This window comes from Triturus cristatus, chromosome 9 (assembly GCF_964204655.1).
Source record: "Triturus cristatus chromosome 9, aTriCri1.1, whole genome shotgun sequence".
Taxonomy (NCBI): Eukaryota; Metazoa; Chordata; class Amphibia; order Caudata; family Salamandridae; genus Triturus; species Triturus cristatus.
In genome coordinates, this window is record NC_140592.1 from 88,743,862 (window position 1) to 88,765,390 (window position 21,529).

General features: G+C 42.2%; 1 protein-coding gene across 3 annotated transcripts in view; it reads left to right on the forward strand.

The window, feature by feature from the left end:
- Nucleotides 1–21,529, forward strand: part of RAD18 (RAD18 E3 ubiquitin protein ligase) — a 588,315-nt gene that overhangs the window by 354,880 nt on the left and 211,906 nt on the right. For all 3 annotated transcript variants that reach the window (XM_085624487.1, XM_085624486.1, XM_085624485.1), the window contains exon 10: nt 15,500–15,619. In XM_085624487.1, the coding sequence (XP_085480613.1) occupies nt 15,500–15,619 (120 nt within the window). The remainder of the gene's footprint in view (nt 1–15,499; nt 15,620–21,529) is intronic.

The following is a 21,529-nucleotide window of genomic DNA, read 5'->3' on the forward strand; positions in this document are numbered from 1 at the left end:
AAGCGCACCGCGTGCTTACTGTGCGCGCACTGTGCGCGAAGCGCACCGTGCGCGCACAGAACGAACTGCGTTAAGTGGGCGCACACGCCACGAATGGCGTAAAGTAACTTAGCATTTAAAAAAACGTACAAATTCACTGAAAAAACCATAGGTTTCACACACGTTATAGTTAGGAATTAGCATTTAAAAAACCTTGCAAATTCACTGAAAAACCATAGGTTTCACACATGTTATAGTTAGCGGAAATTTTACTGATAAAAAACCAGTGAAATTCCCCCGTTATAGTTAGTGCAGGCAACTATAACTCATGCGACCGCAATCTTCTGCTGATGACATATGTGTCTTTATGAAAAAGAAATATTTGTAATATATGTATAGCTAAAAATGTATGGAAGAAGACATGGGCAAATAAGTGTCTAAATACAGTATTAGCATCAGCAGAGGATTGCGGTCGCGTGAGTTATAGTTGCCTGCACTAACTATAACGGGGGAATTTCACTGGTTTTTTTATCAGTAAAATTTCCGCTAACTATAACATGTGTGAAACCTATGGTTTTTTCAGTGAATATATATATATATATATATATATATATATATATATATATAAAGACCACTGCTTCCCTGGGGCTTAATTAACAAAGGAGGGGGCAACGTGGCCCCCTCGTGGAGTCCTACATTGCCCATTGCAGTTTGCTATGGCTTGACGGGGCGGAGCCTTAGCAAACAAGCGCTTTGCTTTTAGCAAGCGAGAGCAGAAAATGCTCTCGCTTGCTGAAAGCAGAGTATGCCTGTTTCCCTGCTCTTATGGGTGGCTCGTTACCACCTATTCCAACCACAAGATGATTCCACACTTATAGGATGTTCACACAGACCTCCTCGGTTTTATATCAGTTCATGTTCACTACTGGTTTTTATACTCTGTCCGTTATTTAGGACAGGATCCTCATTTCATAGGTTCAATATGTTAGTGCGATTTTCTCATTCTTATTGCTGTACCTAAACACTAATTGTGATGCACATTGCTATTAATTCCCTTACATTTGCATATATTCAAAACTGTTGTGTGGCACTCGGGAGATATTTTGGTCTTCTCCTTTAGGTCCCATGCTTTGCCATCTTCAGGTTGGGTGGGGTAAAGTGGGTAGGGTTGGGTTTTGTGGCTGGTGGGATGTTTGTTTTATTTCTTTCTTCTCTTCTTTCCTCCCCTTGGATGATCTTGTCCCCCAGATCATGTTCAGGTTGGCTCTGATTCACATTACCCTCTCTAGCCACACCTGTGAGACCCTGCTACAAAACACCATCACCAGGTGCACTCGCTCCACATACCATATCGGGATGTCACGGATTAATTGTCCCTCTCTGACAACTCTCGAATCTACATATGGCGAAGAATAATTCCCTACAACTCTTCTCGCTCAACGCAAAAGGTTTGAACCACCCCATTAAGAGGAAGAAAATTATTGAATATACATACAAATTCAAATGTGACCTACTACTGTTACATGAACCTAAACTCCCCCTTTCAGATATTTCCTCCTTTAAGTTGTGGATACTCAATAAATTAGCGAATTCTGGCATTGAATTCTACTTGCTGAATGTCTACGTGCCCAATGACCTAGACTTCTGAAAACACATTGACAAACTAATCGCCTGTCTCCCTAGCTACTCCCATCTGATAATGGGGGATGGGGGCCTTTAACTTCCCATCTGACCCCACTATTGACCTCAGCTAGAGAGCTAAATTCAGACCATTCCTCATCTCATAAATTACGGCACAAACTATACTCCAAATATTCTCTTGTAGAAATGTAGTGCATTCAATACCCAGACACAAGAGATTATACTTTCTACTCTTCTCCCCCAACCAGTCATTCTACAGAATTGACCACATATTAGTATCCAGCAATCGGACTAGTACGATATCTGATTTTTCCTCTGAGCCCAGACTGATTTCAGATCACTCAGCCATCCTGGCTTCACTAACTTGGATTGCAACTATCCAATCTGATAAATCCTGGAGACTCAACCCTGATATTCTGAAACAAAAAGCCCACTTCGAAACAGTCCATCAAGCTGTTACGCACTTCTTTCACCAAAATCCACCACATGACTGCTACCCGCAGGTACACTGGGATGCCTTTAAGACCACCATTCGGGGGTGACCATTGGCATTAGCGCCCATATTTACAAATATGCAAATGCACAGATGGAAAAATTAGACCCTGAAATTAAACAGTTAGAATTTAGATACCACTCCAAGAAGGGCACCCTCCTATTAGACACCTTAAACCGGAAAAAATACAAATTTAATAAAATCCTGAGCGCCAGGGCTGGTCAATGGGTGCCCAAGTTTAACTCAATAAGATTCTGCGCTGGCAAAGTCTTGGCCTGATACTTCCAGCACAAACAAAATAGAACACAAAAAAATGACCCCTATCAGAGACAAAGAGGGTCAATTACATTTAAACCCTTACAAAATGTCCAGTGTCTTTCTAGATTTCTACTAGACACTGTACAATGAAAATACTGGTGTTAACTCTTTAGATAGCTTAACATAGTCAACAAACTCAATCTTCCTAAACTGGATTCTCAATGCCAACCTCTGCTTAATCAGACAATTACCTAGTGGAACTCCAATCAGCCATCAAATCTCTCAAAGCTGGCAAAGCCCCAGGGCCAGATGGCCTTATTGCTCAATTTTACAAAAATATGTATGGATGAGATGCAATACCTACATCAGAGGTGCTTAGTCCGTCCTGTCTACCCAATGTCCCTGACTCTGTGGAACAACAGAGATCAACATCTTGAACTGATTGGACACAACAAAAAATGCTTTGCCTATGAAACAGCTGAACTAACTATAACGACCCAGTGGAGATCGCCACTAGGTAACATATATAGATAATATATATATTCATTGCCAACGTCAATAGGGCTCACTTTTGCAGAAGCTATTGACTTTAGGTTTTGATTACCCCTTTTGTACAACAGCAAAGTTTTATGTGCAGCCTGACCTGGCCTTCAGCCATGCTCCACAGAAGCCACTCTGCTGTACAATGTGGCTAAAATACATTGACGAAGCCAATATCTCTCGCATAGGTTACACCTGTTTGCTTTGCCAATGCTTGTTTCACATTCTTATCCAACAACTCCAACACACATCTTCCTACCCTCAACACCCATAAAGGCCAGAAAAGCTTGACAAACCTTTCTTGACTGTCCCCGTGTGTGACATTCACTCAGTCACCAACCCTAAAACCAAAGCTATAGTCATGCACTCAATATTTTCCTTTTTCCTGTAAGAATATCCAACTTTTTCTCAACTTCAAATTAAAATCCTTTCTGCGCATCAGTTTATAAGGTGTCTCTCGTGCAGCTGTATTTGGTGTGGTATGTTAGCACCTCGCAACATTCTTACCTTTGTATTTCCTATCGCCACCCTCACATAAGTCCAGTTGCATAACTTCCTTTAACAAGTTGTTCCAGTGCTCCACTATACTATTGCTCTGGGGATTAAACACCGAAACCCTTGACGGATGCACTCCCAGCTTCTCCAAAAATACTGTCACCTCTGTGAATATTAGCTGTATAGAATTGCAGTGACTGCTTCTGATAAAAAAACCTTCTTTCACCAATAGTTCTTTCAAAAACTTTGCAACCACCCTTGTCTCCACATGCCTTGCAAATTTGACTTTGGGCCAATAATAATAATCCTCAGTGAAAGAGGCAAACTTAGGACCTGGTCTTAAAGTGTGGAATTTGCTCCATTATTCCCAAGGCAACCTTATGCACAGACCTGTGCAGTCTGTCTACACTTTGCAGGAGATACAACAGCTTGGAATCTGTATAATGAATTGGGTTCCTCTCCCATATTGTTTGAAATGAGCAGTTCTCCTCCAGTCCGCCTCCAACACATCGATGCTTCTTTCCCATGACTGCGTGCCTAGTCTCTGCTTCAGGGCTCTAGATACTTATGCGCCAATGACTTCCCTTACAGGCTTCACTTGCACCCTAAATATTGGCATCTGTGAAAATGATGGGAACCTCACGACAAATGTTTTTAAATGACCCATAAATTTGGCATAATATTCCACCAAACCTAGGAATGAACGTACCTCCTTACTGCATAAGCTTGTCGAATCACGAACAGCCTTGATTAAGCTCGCCTTTGATTTTATCTCTCCATCCTCTTTTTCTCTTTGTAGCGACCCATGTAATGTACTGTACTTGCTGCCAATTTACACTTCTCTTCATTAATGGCGGGCCCACTCTTATTTTAGGTGTTCAATATTCGTTCCAGTGCCCAATCATGTTCCTCACAATCCTTTCATTGGCCTTTTGTGACATTATTAACCCTCACTAGACAAATGGTGTATTATGTTTAAGAATGTTGCTGATGCAGATAATTAACTGAAGGGTATTCCACAATCCCTGTAGGCTCACTCCTGCATGATTGATGAACTATGTTAAACAATGTTAAAAGTTTGGAGCTTTCCTCTAAAGTTATCTTGAGGTAAGCCGAGGAGTAGTCCAAACTAGAAAACACAATCGTCCCTTTCATTCTCAGCATCTCACAGATGCTCAGTAACGGGTGCCTACCCACATTCATAGAATAGGGTCTGTTAAGCTCACTCATATCCTGATCTTCCTTCGTGCTTTCCTGGCCTAAACAGCAGGGGCTAACCATGTCGAGGCTTCATTTGCCTCAGTTAAACCTTCCCTACGCCATCCCAGTTTCTGTTAAGCTCTGCTGTTAAAGTCAATAGTATTGACCTTAACGTGTGCATTTTGATGTCACTCATTTGCAAGCCTAGAAGGGGTGCCCACTTTTGAAGACCTTCAACAGCATGCTGAAGCCAAGAACATTGGAGAAACCAGTGGGTATCCATAGATCTGCTGAGAAGATGGGGTGCTATACAGCAAACCTAAGGTTCCTAAGCCTGGGTCAGCAAGAGTGCTGATAGTACCCCAGTGCTACAGGGTCATCGTGCTAGGTCTGGCTCACAATGTAAGTGTGCCTTGACATGACCCACAATAGGTTGGTCATACACTTTTACTGCCCCTAGATGAGGCAGAAGGTAGGAGAATTCTGCCACTTTTGCATGAACTGTGCCTAGAAGACCAAACACTAGCCGAGCGAGATGATTTTTAATCTGCAGTCGTTTAATAAATGTGTTATAGAGCATACCAACATCGATTCTGTTGGAGTAGTGAAGTCACGGCTGGGCCACAGTGAGATTGAGGATGTTGTAAGAGGTAAGGGAAGTAATGGGACCTTCTGCCTTAGCCATCGGTGGTCGAAGCTGCGTATGTCACAACTGTGATTTATCATGCACTTGACAAGTATGAAGACTTCTCCTTTGTGTATCTGGAGGCAACACTCTGTGTAATCTTCATATGTGTGACATTGTTGAGGGAAAGATCCTTGTAGGTTATACATATCTAGGTTTATCAGCTTAGTTGTAGGTTGCAGATAAATCGGGTATAGTCCCACCAGGAGCAGCATCCTGCTGCCCAGCCCTTCTCACTCCAACATCCCGCTCATCCAAGCACACACACTCTCAACATTTTAACCACACAATGACCTCACTCCCTGGCTGAGCAGCAGGGAACATCAGGACTGTGGGGAGAATGCATAGGATCGCAAGAGGCCACAACAGATATCTTAGTGAACTGCATCAACGTGTACCACTGCTCTAACCTTATTTGGAGGTAGCAATGCTTTGCCTCTGCCTGCAACAGTTGTCTCACTTTAGCACTCATCTTCTGCATAATATTGCATATGTCACTTTTGTCGCATGGATCCCTAGTCTGAAATATCCACAGGACAGCAAGGTGTTGATTTAACAATCGCAGCTCTTTGTGTTCGTCGTAAATCAGAGAATAAAACACAAGTCTATCTATCCCAGCTCAGAGCATTCGACTGTGGTTAGGAATGCAGAGAGCCGCAAAGGGCTCGTAAAAAGGGCTTACAACTGTATATTAAACTCTTGTCCGTACATCTGTTATTTCAGATTAAAAAGTGCTAAGCCAGTCTTTTCAGTGACCTGTGCCCAATTCTGCAGTAATTTATATGAAACTTCAACTCCCGAAGGTCACGTTTGCTCACATGTGGAGGCTTTCAATACACGATTTGTTGTGTGTGAGATGTGTTTGGCGGCGGCATCGGCCAACTCTGGAAATTAACAAAGAAAAACAATAACAAGGCAGACTTTTGAGACATTAAAAAATGAACTTTTTTTAATCAAGTCAATTGTCCTGGAAGGGGAGATCCTTTGTGTATCTGCTGTCAGGAAACTTATTTCACACAGTTTGACTTCATGGAATGTTTAGTTGTGTATGGTGGTCCTTCAAATTATGGCCCAGTCTAGCATGGAGGGGCAGAGCCTGGCCGAAAGAGCTGGGCCCCTTTGGCATGTTCACACGTCATGCTTCTCTGGTTACATGCAGGGCAGGCCCTACGCGTTGATGAGCTGGGCAGCTTCTCAGGACACTTTACCCCAGAGGTTTCGTCTATGCAAAATCTATTGGCTTTGTCAATGTTTTTGTACATACTGCAGATGGCTATATAGATGTAGCATAGTGGAAAGAGCTGCCGACTTGGAGAACCGGGTACAAGCCTCGGCGTTGGCTGAACATCCTGTGATCCTGGCCACATCATGTAATCTCCCCAGTGCCTTAATAAACTAAAAAACAAACAAACCCACAAAGGTGTCTTTGAGTAATGTAAATGGTGCTCTTATAAAGCGCTCCTATACCTTCGGGTCCAGTTGAGGGGAGGAAGTGGGTTTGGGTGAATCCACGTGATGTCACCAACTTACATTGGACAGGACTAGAGAACAAAAAGAAAAGTAGAAAATTACAGCTTCTGGCCAGCGGCCGACATCTTAGAGCAGTCACCAAACATCTGCAGTATTTATAATGAAATATTTCGACTCCAGGGTTATCATGGATTGAATTTTGAAAGCTCAGATCAGTTGTATTTTGTGCTCGACCACCATGCTCTGCTCACCATTTAACCCTGAGAACAAACCAGGTTTAATAAGGGCACAGAAGAAAGCGGCATAATTATGGATACCGAATGCTGTTACGCGCAGGTGAAATTTAAGCTGGTCCTTGAGTAGGGCTCAGTGCCGCCAAGGTGGGAAGGAAGATTGCAGAGTAGCGGCCAGCCGGCACCATGTGTACCGCGCGCATCCCTCTGACCTCCGCCATGTTGGAAGAGGATAAACAGCCCAAGACTTGGATACTGCATCAAAAGCAAAGAGCTGCGGACAGGCTGAACAGGGTTCGAGTCTCTGTGTTGGCTCAACATCCTGTGACTGTAATCATGTGACTGAATCATGTAATCTACCCAGTGCCTAAAAAATGACGGGAAAAACCCTAAACAAATGTGTCTGTGTTATGTAACTGTTGCTCATATAAAGTGCTCCAATACCTTCAGATGGAGTAGAGAGGGGTAGGGATTTGGCTCAAACCACAGGAGCAGACAAAGGGTGATGGAGAGAACACTGATCCATGTGCATTTTGTTTTAAAAAAAGAGTACCTGCAGCCAGTGGAAGGATACTGGCCACAGGTAGCAATACTTGGTCATGGCTTGGACTAAGACTCTAAAACCCAGGAGGAAGTTAGAAGCCAGGAGGAGCTGCTGACCAATAGGAAGACACATATCTGCCAACTCACACAGTGCACTGTGGGTTACACAATTTCGGTTCCCTTCACATGGTCACACGGTCACTGGATGAGGAGCCAAAATCACACAGTGGCAGGGAAAACAAGCTGAAAACAACTGTGAACAGTGGATTTCCAGCTCGTTTACGAAGGCTGTAAGCAGCCGATGTCCATTAGGAGGTGTGAAAAGACCCCAGGACCTCGGCGACAGCCTCAATGACCTTTTTTTTGGGAGGGGGTGGGGGCTTGGTGAGTGGCAGAGTGCTTCTTAGCTTTGAGCACCAGGCCCCACCCACACCAAGGTCCCTGCCCCTCCGCACACGGTGAAGTTATTTTGTAAGTTGGCAGGTATGAAGACAGGAAATGAGAGTAACGTAGGCAAGTAATGGGCAGGCTCTAAGCCCTTTTAATGTATTTCTTTTCAAGCACTGTACACGCAAAACCTAAACATTGCTTGTATTTCCCTTTTACCTCCGACTCAGTCTTTTATCCCTCCAAACCTAGACTTGTATCCCTTCACCCCATACATCCGTTATGTTATGAAGGTGGAATACTTAGGCTACAATTGTCATGGACACACACTTTTTATTGTGTCACTTTGTTTATGTAGTGTTTGGTCCTGGAGGGCTGGGAGCAGCAGGATTTAACCATAAATGTCTAAAGAAACAAAAAAACACACTCAGCTGGTTGTTGAGCTGTTTGCTGACTCACGAAAGACCAAAACTAAACAAAACCAATTTAATAGATGCAAGACAAGCACAAAAACACGAACAGGACAAGATCAGCTATCACGTTGTGAAGGAAGGTTCTCCAGCTGCCCTCAGTAACACGGTATATGCTATGTAGGCACAAACTAGTTTAAAATTAGAAAAGGATATCCCTAACAAAAAACATGATACCTTCATATAGTGTCTTGGAAGCTTTCATTCATAAAGCCTTCATCTTTATTGATGTAGATATAAAAATACTGTAAAAGAGAATTAACTAAGCCAGAAGAACTGAATACTTGTAAAAAGAGCACGAGGAAGGGAAGGAGGTGGGAAAGGGTAACACTTGAGGGAAGTTAATAAGATGAAACGGCACAAGATAAGAGATCCAATGATGTTCACCATTAGAATCTATAGCAAGGTTATTACAAAATAATGAAAGATAAAGGCATCCATGCTAGAATCTAAGGGTGTGAAGATTTTTAGAAGTGCCCTCCCAACTTTCCAAATGCCATCAAGTACTTAGAAAACACATCTACTTAGATAGGAGCAGCATCTCTAATGGTGAAAAAACATCATAGGCAAATCAAAACAAACTAAAACATTATTCACCCTATAGCCTTTGAATAGAAAAATATATGTTTGAATGCAATATTACTTACAAATTTAAAAGTGATAATCACCCTTGCTTTTCATTGCATCTCATTATTCTGTTCAGTAAAAATGTTCCCTTTTTCAAATTTAGCTGTGATCATTATTCACAAAACTTGACAATTTAAAACCAGTTATTATGTTATGGGATGTTTTATTATAAACTTGCCATACATCAAGCTAAATCTTCCTTTTAGTCTAAATACTTTGCAAAACGTAGGATAAATGTTTCATTATACTTGATGCAATCAGACATTTACAAACATACTCCCTACCCCTAGTCCCTCCTTCAGACAAGAAAGTGTCCTGCATCATTAACTTGGCCAGAACTGTCATCATTTTTACAAATAAGTCCTCTGCAACACCCTCAAAATAACCACTCTTGTTTGCCCACGTTTCTCCGCGTTGTCCATTTCCTCAAAGCACCCTCTTATGACAATAGCACAACCCATTCATCCTTTATCAATTCTCGCTCCCATTTTGCTGCCTCCCCTACTTAGACATTGTTAAGTTCCACCTTCACACTAGTTAAGTCCTCCCCTTTGAAACTGGCCAAATTCTTCCCCCGCTAATTAACCCCAATCTAAGCCTTTAGAAACTTGTAAACTACCACTCCACTGCTCTCGTCCCCTCCCTGAGTAAGCTCCTCAAAAAAAGTAGCATTGCAGCTTAGTAATCATGTTGATCATCACAACTTAATATAACCTTATTAGAGAGGCTTTGTATTACCCAGGCTGCACTACCAAAACTGCAAACTGTTGTCATGGATGACATCCTCTGAATTGCACATAAAGATGATTCAACCTCTTTGGTATCTCCGTAGTTAGGCACCGCTTGGAACATTTGTCAATCTGCTACATTCAGTGGTCCCGCCCTTACTTCCAAAAAGGAAATAGTGTTTTGATCATTACTGAACCCTTTTAACCCAACCTCTTTTACAATTAGCTTTCTATTTACCTTTCTAAGATCACACTGAAATGTTAAAATCCTACTTATCCAGCGAAAGCGTTCTTACTATTTACGAATTTGGTTCTGTTTGCTAATTATTCTACACTCATTTACTCCTTCATTTGTACTGGGCCCTTTTCGATTAGATGCTCAATTCGAATTCATGTACCACCGAGGCAATGATCATCTGATGAATCTTTCTTCACCGATAGGTGGGGTGGAAATTAAGATGTCTGAACTCACTGTTACCTGTCCAATGAGGACCACTAATTGGCAGCCAACTCATAAATAAGAAATAAAATTTTGATACATCATTCTCAAGACCATACTGTAAATACAAAGAATAGCAACTGGAAGTCCCAACCTTCTGCAGTCACTACACAGAATAAGAGAGGAAAACACCTGATATTCCGTCCGGTCTTGCTGATTCTTAAATCATCAATACAATGAAATGACGAATCAACAAGACTCAATAATAGACTCAGGCAGATTTGGAATGACATTGATTATTGTACTAGAGATGCAAAGTTCATTATAATCAGCAATTGTTTAAGCAGCTCAGTTATAAATATAACCTCTTTAATAACTATGCCAAGCATTTAAGCAGGTGTTTCGACTCGAAATTAGCCATCGGATTATAGAGTACAACTACCAAATAAGCATAAGGATAATTTGTAGACTAACAGCTCAATTTCTAACAGGATGAAAAGGATTCAGTTAGAGTCTATTAACGGTGATTCCATAAGCAAAGCACGAATAAGATCTATGAAAGGTTTGTCATAAAAACTATGTCCATATGCCACCGACTGTATCATAGACCAGGCAATCCAAAAATAGCAAAAGTTAAAAAACCGAGTAGCATCCTAACCCGTAATGCAATGTAGCATGCTTAAGAAAGCATCTTAAAAGGAAAGTCTGTAAGCTGTGTGCGTAAAGAGGCGAATTGTTTTCTGCATGCATCTGTGCTTATGAGTGAGTGTTCCGTGTGTTGCCCCTCCTGTGGGGGTTTCTTTTTTATAAGTTCTTTGGTAAAGTCCTAGTGGCGTAACATCATACCACCATCGTAAGACCATCACATGACTTATGGTCACATCATGTCACCTAAAATTATTGAAACCACAGGGTAATTTCCCATGCTTGTCATGAGAAAAGAAACTTTGCGAGTCCACATAGGCCTAACGTTGCTAAAAAGAAATACTAAGTTGCATTTTATAGTCCTAGCTAAAATTCTATTCCCACAGGAAAATTTTGTTTTGAACATTTGAAAAAGAAATGAATTATGTCAAGGGACTGTAGTCTACAGAACAAACATGTTACATTACATCTTTGCAAATAACAATACTTTGTATTCAATCAGGGGAAAGGCTAATACCAGTGAAAAAGCATGTCGAAAAGGCGGCCTTTAAGTTAGCATCGCATAGTTAAATGAAATAAGTTTTAACTCTACCTTAATTGTAATGAATTTAAATCAATTCACATATAATGTGTAAACTTTCACAAATATTATTGCATGAACTGTTTAATGTTAAAAATATCCAACTACCACAACTGTTTTGCAGTAATCTCATAAATGCATTTTTTTCAGAGTTCAAAATTCTAATCTCATTTGATTTTTTTCATTTTCTATAACATCTCTAATATCACTCTTTAAAATACCAAGTTTATATGTCATTGTTTAAATATTTATGCACAAATTTTTCTAAATTATGCATATTAACATTAGGCACCATCAGGCACATGCATCAAACGAAAAACCGGTCGCAAACGGGCAGATTCTCAGAATCTGCCCCTTTGCGACCGGTATTTTTGCATTTGGGATGCATCATCCCAAATGCAAAAATCGCAATTTAAGGAATCTCTAAATTGCGATTACTTAAATTGCGATTTAATTTAAGGAATGCAATGCATTAAAGTAAAAAAAATAGCGATTTCGCTAATAGGGGGAGCAAATTACCATGAAGTTGAACTTCATGGTAATTTGCAAAAACTTTGAAAAATGCACTTTTGTGCATTTTCCAAAGTTTCATGTTGCACACACACATGCCCTTAGGGCATGTGTGTGTGCAACATATGTTCACAGATCAATTTCAGGGGTGCAATAGGGTGTCATTTTGACACCCTTGCACCCTTGAAATTGCATGAGCAATTTGCGAGTACCTACTGGTATTCGCAAATTGCTCATGCAATCTCCAATTCATTCCTATGGGCCTGGAGGCCCATAGGAATTAATGGGACGGCTTTACTTAATTGCGACTTGCAATTTGCGAGTCGCAATTAAGGAATGTGTAGGAATCGCTATTTTTATAGCGATTCCTACATGCATAGGCTTTTGCAATTCCTTAATTGCGATTCCTTAATAATCGCAATTAAGGAATCACAAAGCCTACGTTGATGCATGTGCCAGCATATTACTAAGCCACTTAATTTTATCTCAAACTTCCATTTATAAGCATACTTTTCATTAGTGCCACTTCATTTATATGTATTAGTTATTCCACATGTTTTCTTCACACATTGTTTTTAAAGCACACTTTAACCATGCTTGTACTACACTTGTCTCTATTTCATGTATCCCTATCTAGCTCGTGTAGTGTAAAGTTTCAAACTTTTCGTGTGCTCTACCTATAAATGGGTTGTGTATTATAATTTTCAAAATCTTACTGTATCACTACTCATGGTACTGTCTACTTCGTACTTCAAACCTTCTTCCCTGCTCTCTGATCTCCAGCTGTTTGTCTTGTGGGATATCCTTGCCTCAGGTCCGTTGCTCTTCCTATTGCTGTCTAAGCCACTTCTGTGGCTCCTACTGCTCCTTGTCACGCTCCTTGCCGCCCTCTTCCTGTACTTCCTCCTGTGTTCCATTATTTTTGCTCTCAATGCTGTGAACTTTGGTTAATTGAAGCAGGTGGGACCCACCGTTACTCCTTTTTAGGGGTCAAAACTTACTTTTACTTATCAGACTTTGACCCAGAGTAAGAGAGAGAAACACACAAGGGGAAGGAAACATTAGAGAAAAAGGCAGAAAAAACATGATAAAGGGTAAAAGGAGATATGAAAAAGAACCTGCAAAGAAGTAGATAAAGGGTCAGGAGGTGTTTTGTGGTGGATTAAAAAGCATGAAGTGGAATCAAGACTACGGAGCCTTGGTATTCAGCATGCCAACATTCATTACCGCCGGGTGTGGGCTTCTGAGCAAAGCTTTGGGCCCAGCACTTATTCTTTTACAAATTAAGCACTAGCTCTGACAAAACCTTTATCATCCTCCTGAGCCACATCTGCCTGCTGTCCACCCTCTTGTCTTTTCCCTTTAACCATTCCCCTACATTCATCTCTGCCTTCCTATATGGGACTGTAAATACCTTCTCTCCCCACTCCTTACTGTTTGGGAGTGCAGGTGGCACCTATTTTATGACATATTACCCCAACCCTTTGCCTCAAATTATAATCCCCATTTATTCTTCTCTGCTTTATTAGGGTCCTCTCACTCTCTTCTCATGAGGTCCTTGATCCATGTATTTTCCGCCCACCCTATGCCCTTTCCCTCAGGAGCTTCATTCATCACGCTGTTCAGCTTCACTCTCCTCCTTCTTTTCTGCTGTAGTTGAAGGTACCATCGTCCCCTCCACGTTTACACTACCTCTTTGCCATGACCGCTGCTTTGTTGTCACTCAGAGAATCCTGTGTGTTGTCACAAGGACAACTCTATATGCCCACGGGGACCAGGGCCAGTATTAAATATGTAAAAAGAGTGCACCATGGGTCTCTTTCAAAACGTTGGTATCCCTCTTACAAATATACGAGGAGACCCCCAATGAATCCATCCTTCTGACATCCCCGTGGCCAGTTTTCACTTGGATTGCATAATACAAAATAATACTTAGGCTTAGAAGGTTTCTGTTGCTAATATAAATATTATCAAATACATATGCAATGACAATATGACTTAATACTGAAAGTGTGTATATGTATATATATATATATATATATATATATATATATATATATATATATATATATATATATATATAAAAAACAAGGTGCCCTCTGCATGAAAGCGCACTCGAGCCAGCGCCGATTTGTGACCAATCTTTATTCAGGGAAGAGCAGGATGAATGCTGTGAGTAAATATGTCCAATTGCTGTTTCAAATCACAACGCGTTTCGGGCGCAGCGCCCTTCTTCCTGGTGTACCACACCAACTCAGTCAGCATCACGCAGCTGTACAGATTTTGACCAATTTCACGCCCTCCAATGGGCCAATCAGGTAAGTGGTCAGCCCCAGATGGATTCTGGGACATACAGTGCATGTCAATTTCATCGTCACAATGTCTCTGCTGTTAATCAGGAAATCAAACCCTGGATGGGCCCCACAGACACTCTCCTGCTCTTAATCCTCCCAAGCGCTGCTCCAACAAACTCGGTAAATACCGAGTCACATGTCCCCCTTTCCTCAATCCTCGGGGTGGTGCCTTACGGCGGCTGGGCGGCCGCGATAAACATCAGTTGGGTTTCCCGGCGCTAAGCATAGGTAGAAATATCTTCTCAGGCCTTAAAACAACCAGGTCTTCGGGTTTTTACGAAATGCCAGCAAGGAAGTGCAGTGTCTTAAGAATCCTGGGGGACGTTCCACAGTTTCAGGGTCTCCTCAGGACTAAGTCATCTGCCACAGTACTTCTATTGGACCATTCTCTTGCCACTCACCAGGCACTTGCACACATGCCTCCACGGTCACTAAACTCCCATTCCAGGGTAATTCCGGGATATTAAGGGGCGGTGAAGAATCCACCGCTATTAGTTCAGCACGCCAGACCGGACTTGCTCAGTACTACTCCACCTTGACCCGATGCACACCATTCGTCTCAGGAGCCTGCAGCTAACTCCGCCTGCTATCAGAGAAGCCCTTCACCTCTGTAGCCCCCTGATTACTTGTCTAAGCGATCACTTCTAAAAAAAAAAAAAAGCTCTGATTTTTAGGCAATACTGTGGCCTCGAAATTTGCCCCTTTTTGTTTGCACTTTCTGCAGTATGTCAGTCTGGTGACATAGAAAGAGAGGGCTGGGGTAAAGACATTTACCCTGCTTCCTTATCTATGCTGGGGCAGGTAATCAAGTAGACAGTTTGGAGGTAGTTTAGGAGTTGCAGTGAGCTCTGCACACCCCTACTGCCCTCTGCTGGAAGGGAAATTGAATTACATCTGGTGTGTCCAGTGACGGGTCGAAGACTCAGGAAGACCGCTAACGTGGCATCTTGTTATGATTCATTTATAGATGCATTAATATATATACTTTAAAACTGGATTCTGGGTTCAGAATTTGTCAGAATGCTGTCGTTTTTCTTAATATTTTTTTGCAACAGTTGTACTTACAGACACTGTTTTATGTATCTCCAATTATTTCTGTAGAATGTGGCGCCTCTTTATGTTGTTCCTTCTGAAGATGATGTGAATGGTGTTAACAATGGAGAGCATATTAAAAACATTCCTGTGGAGAGGCTCGTTTACATTGTCTTGCGTTCTTTTCCAGGGCAAAAGCACAAAAATGAATTTCAATTACTGATTGATCAAGTTAAAAACAGATGGCAAAAACCTGTGAAGAAGGAATTAGAGGAGGAAAACGACCACAGAAAAACTCCAACAAGATTAAGTAAGTGCTAAATGTTCTCTGTAAAGAATGAAAGAGCATTGGCTAAGAAAATGTGTCCTGTAACTGGCTCCAGATGAGCAGACAGTTCAGAATGTCAGATTTGTTATGACTGCTGACAAAATGCAAAGACTGAAAATTGGACTAAGAAAGGGAATTAATTTATTACATTTAGAGGATCAAAGAGGACTGAGAAAAGGGTCCTCTGAAAAGATGTATATGCAGTGCTTAATTTGTAAAATATAAAGTGCAGGTGTTCAAATGTTTGTTGGAGGCCACACCCACTTTTCTCCGGGTCCACCCATTTCCTCCACTGGCTCCACCCACTTACGCTGTTAGCTCCACCCACATCCTCATCTGTCACTGACTGCTAAATGTCGGATGTAATACCCGATCTGAATATCAGCAAAGGAGCATTCCTCATTGTAAGGTTTTGATAGGACAGGCTGCAATCCCCTTTTCCCCTTATATTGCATACTTGATTAGGTGACTGAACAAAAACATTTGCAACATTATGTATGTGTGCTTTTTTTAGGAATATAGCATTTCCCTTCACCCCTATATATGCTATTAGAGAAAATCAGTCTGGTAACCTAGCACTTTCCTTTGCACAACACCTTATATGTGATAGAGAAAAACAGGCGTTCTCGTATGGAAAATATTGCCATTGCTCTTTGATGTACTATCCAAGGTAATAAGAGCTGGGATTTTCATTCTCCATCTCTAGTGTTCTTGGCTGGTGACCGATGACTGCAACCCCTGGAACACCCTTCCAAGTGGCTCCCTTTGTTTTGTCCCATCAGTGCAAATGGTGACAAAATAGAATCAACTGTGCAAACCCCCAATGAATACTCTTTTTATGGCATAACATTAAACAACTGGGTTCACCAGGGCTTCAAACGGTAAAAAAAAAAAAGCAAATATATGCAGCTTTATTATGAAACGACTTTTTAGAAGCCCTACTTCTATTCCTGAAAAAAAGACTTCAGGGGTGAGATAAAGGGGCAGTGAGTGTCTGGTGGTGGATGAAAAAGGCATGAGGTGGATTGAAGACAATGCAGCCTTGAACTTCATTAAGGAGGCGTCCATGTTACACGTGGGAGCCAAACTGGCCTTTAATAGGCCTTGTTAAGATATAAAAAGATGTGGGCAGCTTGAAATCAAAAGAGGTACTGCTTGGCAGACAATAGAAAATAATCCGAACTACCCGCCCCCTATCCTCCCCCCCCCCCCCCCCCCCCCCCAAAACAAACATATATCCCCCTCCTCCCCACCCATCCTTCCTCGCTGGTGAGAGGGCCCAGAGCTCTAGATTCGGAAAGTCAGCACAAAATCCGAAGGATAACTGGTGAACATTTACAGTGGTATTTCCCCTGCTCAAGTCGCTGTGGTGAAATTAGTATATATTCTACCGCTGTCCAGCATGCAGAAATACAATGTAGTACAAATAACTCAATTGGTTTAAAATTGTTTGAAAAACAAAAAAAGAAAGCATTTCCTTTAATTTGATAGATTTTTTTAATGTACAGCGGTGTCTGTTTATGAGAGGACAGTGCCATTTAGACCTGTCCTCTCTTCTCTATTGCTGCTTTTTAATTGTGGAAATAAAGCTGGCATAGGAGAGAAGGAAGATAAACTCCCCCTCAATCACGATTCATTTGCTACCAAGCATCGGCCGCACGTGGGTACGAGACTGTAATTTCCGACCCGTGCGTGCACATGGTTTCAACTTTAAAGCCTGACTAAATCTAGAAAAGGGCCGGTCAGGAGGACTGGTATAGATACCGCCAAGCATGTGGGCGAGTGAGCCCAATCTCCTCTTGAAATAAATTGCTTTGGAGCGCATACCATGCACTGGATTTACTCATTCAAGTCAAGATTGTTCACGCCTCATAATCGTTTATATACAGCGTTTTATTTTACTGAACTGGACCATTAGTTTATGACCTTCTGTGAGCAAGTAATTTGCATACATAATTGTACCCTGATGGAAGAGGGAATGACGCTTGCCTCTCTTTTACGCAAGGGGTTACTGGGAGCATGCCCGGTACCCAGCTGTTTGTTCGTGAGAGTAAGAGACCGCACCTGAGAAACTGCGTTTAGTCAGGGGACCTAATTCGTGCAAGGCACGCACCGTGTTTTGACAAGTCAGGGGCTGGGCGGGTAGGCCTTGGCTTTAACTTAACCCCGGCAGGCCCTATTGAGATATAAGTGTACGGCGGGCGGCTACTAGGCCAGGCAGTCAGTGAATCATCGAATCTTGTGGAGCCGGAGGCAAACTACCACCATAGTGATCTCAAGACCGTCACGCCACCACGCCCAAAACAAAAGAAATGCAGCGTTGGTTTGGCATGGCATTTTATTGGCATGGCTAGTTGGCTACTACTTAGTAGTTAACTTTCTGTTACTCGCGGTGGGCCGGGCAGCTGGGACACACTGCACTGCCTTTTTAACCGATTTGGCCTGGTGCTGCTTGTTACCAGTACTGGTTGCTGCCTGCTGCCCTCAACGTCGTCGTCGGGCTGACTTAAAGGTGACTCGTGGTGAGCTGCGCGGGTATGCTGGGGCGTGGCAATCTGAAAACAATCTGCTGCACAGCCCATACCCCCGCAGAACCAAAATCCAGCCCTAAACAGTGTCCCGCCCACTGGCAACACTGAACTAAGGTTCGTGTTATCATATGAATCTCCTCTTGGCTCAGGGCAGGCTCAGTCTCACAGCCGCAACACTCTTAACCGTGACTCACTGAGGAGAGGAGAACAACACTCTGCAGCTGCGCCGAGTCTAGTAGGGAGGTTAATTAAATACATCAATATCATCAATGCAATATGTGACGTGCGCAGCAGATGCGTGTAGACCTGGCCCTGGTAAGTAAGTGCCGGTGCTAAGCACCGGCACACATTAAGCACTGTGTATATGCCAGACTGCACATCAATTCCAATAGACGTATGAACAATCATTAAATGACAAATGAGCGACGAAGCCTGTGGTTAATAAAAATGTGCAGTAAGGCAAATTAATTAATATGTACACTGTAATTTATCAATATGACTATAATGTGATTTAACCAGTGCTAATGTGAGAAGTCAAGGAGAAATCGTCAGTCATGGGCTACCAGTTTAATGTGTGGCAGATGACATGCATCCCATATTTTCCTAAGGTCTTTGGTGCCTAACTGTTTCATCCTTTTATTATAACACAAATCACAACATGGTAGTGCCTCTAAGTGTGGCCAGATCCTGTTGCTAGAAAAATCACATTTTTTTCTTGGAAGTCAGTAAATGTGTACGTCCCAGAAGGCTGATAAAGCACCCACATGGAAGTTTGCCCTCAGTTTTTTCTAAACAGCATCCTAATGACTTTTATCATTACAGGTGACCTTATAACTGCAATCATGATTCACAAATGTTGAATAGATGATGGGTATCAAGAACATGTTCAATTTGATTCACTACTCTTCGGTTATAATAATAATCTTTGATGTGGAGTGTCCAATCATTTTTTTTTTTTAATTCTTTTTAATAATGACAATCTTATACAATGTACACACTTTACAAACATTGGCGACCGAGGTTGGATCACTGGCTTGAAATCGTACCACAGACGTTGAATCATTTCAATGCCATGACAATATTAGCTAGACCCAAATTACAATTAAACTACCCCGAATCTTGTCTTCGGCTAATCTGCAGGGGCTCACATATGCCTGCCCTATACCCGTTCCATTTTTCCCAAATCTGCAACCATTTTTTAGGACACCCTCTAGAGCTGTACACTGTCCTCTCTGTCAACATGCACCAATCCACGTACTTCCCCCACGCTGTAAGTGTCTGTGTTTCCAGCGCTCTTCACAATTTAGCAATGTTCCATTTAGCAATTATCATACCAAGTGTCACCCATATCTTTTCTTTGCTGTTTAGTTCTGTAGGGCCCCATATATTCAGGAGACACAACTTTATACTTCAGTCAGTCTTGTAACCCATCACTTCCTCCATGCAGTTCATCACTGCAGACCAATACTTCTGTATACCCCTACATTCCCAAAGTGTATGTACGAAAGTTCCCTCCTGCCCACATCCCCTCATGCATTCTGCCTCAGATCTAAAGCCCATCTTTACCAGCGCCGGCCGGCAAGGTACGTTCTGTGAAGTATTTTCAATTGTACAAGTCTAAGCCTAGAGGAGATAGCCTCCTTGGGGGAGGCAAGTGCCTCAATCCATTCCTCATCCTCCAATCCCGCTACATCGTGCTCCCACCTGGCTCGGAGCCTGAGGAGGGGGTCAGACATATTAATTAGTTTCTTATAAGTCAGTGAAATAGACTTTCCCGCATATATTCGTCCAGAATCCTGTCTTCTAATGGGGAGGACTCTAGCAGCGTCTCACCCTTCGCTATAACAGCTTGTAGTGCCTGCCTGATCTGAATGTACCTAAAGTACTCAGTATTTGCAAGGTTGTACTCAGTTTGCAGTTGGGCGAAAGTGACTATCCCTCCTGCCCTCCATTAAGTCTCCAACTTTGGAAATCCTGATTAAGTCCCATTGGTCGAAGCCTTTGGTGTGTCTCAAGCTGCCCAGTCGCTCCGCGTCCAAGAGAGGGTTGGCCTGTGTAACCCTGCCCTCCCAGCCCAGGCTTCTCATCGCCACCCCCAAACCTGGACCGCATGCGGTGTGGGGCCCGACAGTTTCAGCTTGGTGGGGCTAACATATAGCGCCCCCGTGACGCTCCCCCCTTGGACGCAGCCACCTGTCCATTTGATATCAAGGGTCCCCTTGTGGTCTATACATACATTGATTAATTGCGGCGAGTTGCGCCGCCTAGTAGCATCTTTTACTATCTGGAAGGCCAATTCCCCTGTCCTACCACCCTTGTGTAAGCTTCTAAATGGATATTCTGGGTGGCTTTCCCTCCCACAAGAGCTCTCTTTGGGTGCTTTCTAAAGATTTATAGTAATCTGCCCTACAGGGTGAGGTGTGTTTTGCGACACATATAAAAAGCGTGGTAGGGACATCATTTTAAATAATGCTGCACGCCCCAGCAGGACAACGGGAGAGACTTCCAGTGTATGACATCACGTCTAAGTCTTTGCAGCGGGGCAAGAGGTTGCGATCATAGAAATGGGCTGGGTCCTTAGAAACATGAATCACCGATATTTGAATCCTGTTGCTGCTTCAGTGATAATGAAACCCTTGAGTAAGGAGGGGAATTTACTGTTGAGAACATAAATAACTTTTTTTTTTTTTTTTATATAAATTTTTATTGAAACTGAAAGGTGTCATACAACATTCAAGTATAATACAGAAAAAATATAAAGTTACGAAAACCAGAACATCTCAGATACAATGAACCAAGATCCTTCTAAAATAACAAAAACAATTCTAGAAATAACCTTAATGCAAAGAGAGTCAAAAAAAGTTGCCCCAAATTTTTTCAAATTTTCTCCCCCCTCCAATCCTCGCCGCATAGTTGCGCTCACTAATCTTAACTCTGCGCATTTTATGTAGCCATTCATAAAAAGATGGTGTCTGGGTTGATCGCCAATTCTGAAGTAGCAATGATCTGGCCACTGCCATGCAGATGAATAGAAGTTTAGCAAGTGAGACAGAGAGATTAAGATTCTGATCAAAGCCATGAAGCATCAAAATGGAATTTATAGATATCTGGATATGAAAAATAGAAGATAAAAAAGCAAAAATATCTACCCAGAACTCTTTGACCATACAACATTCAACTATGACATGTGTCCAGTTGGCGGGGGCGAAACTTTGACAACGAAAGCAGATCGGTATATAATTACTAAACATTTTGGCAATTACCGCCGGGGTATAATAGAGGAGCCATTTCCCAAAAAATATCATTCTGCGCCAATTGGCTCCCCGTAATGTGGAAAAATTATATTTATTAATAGTCCGCC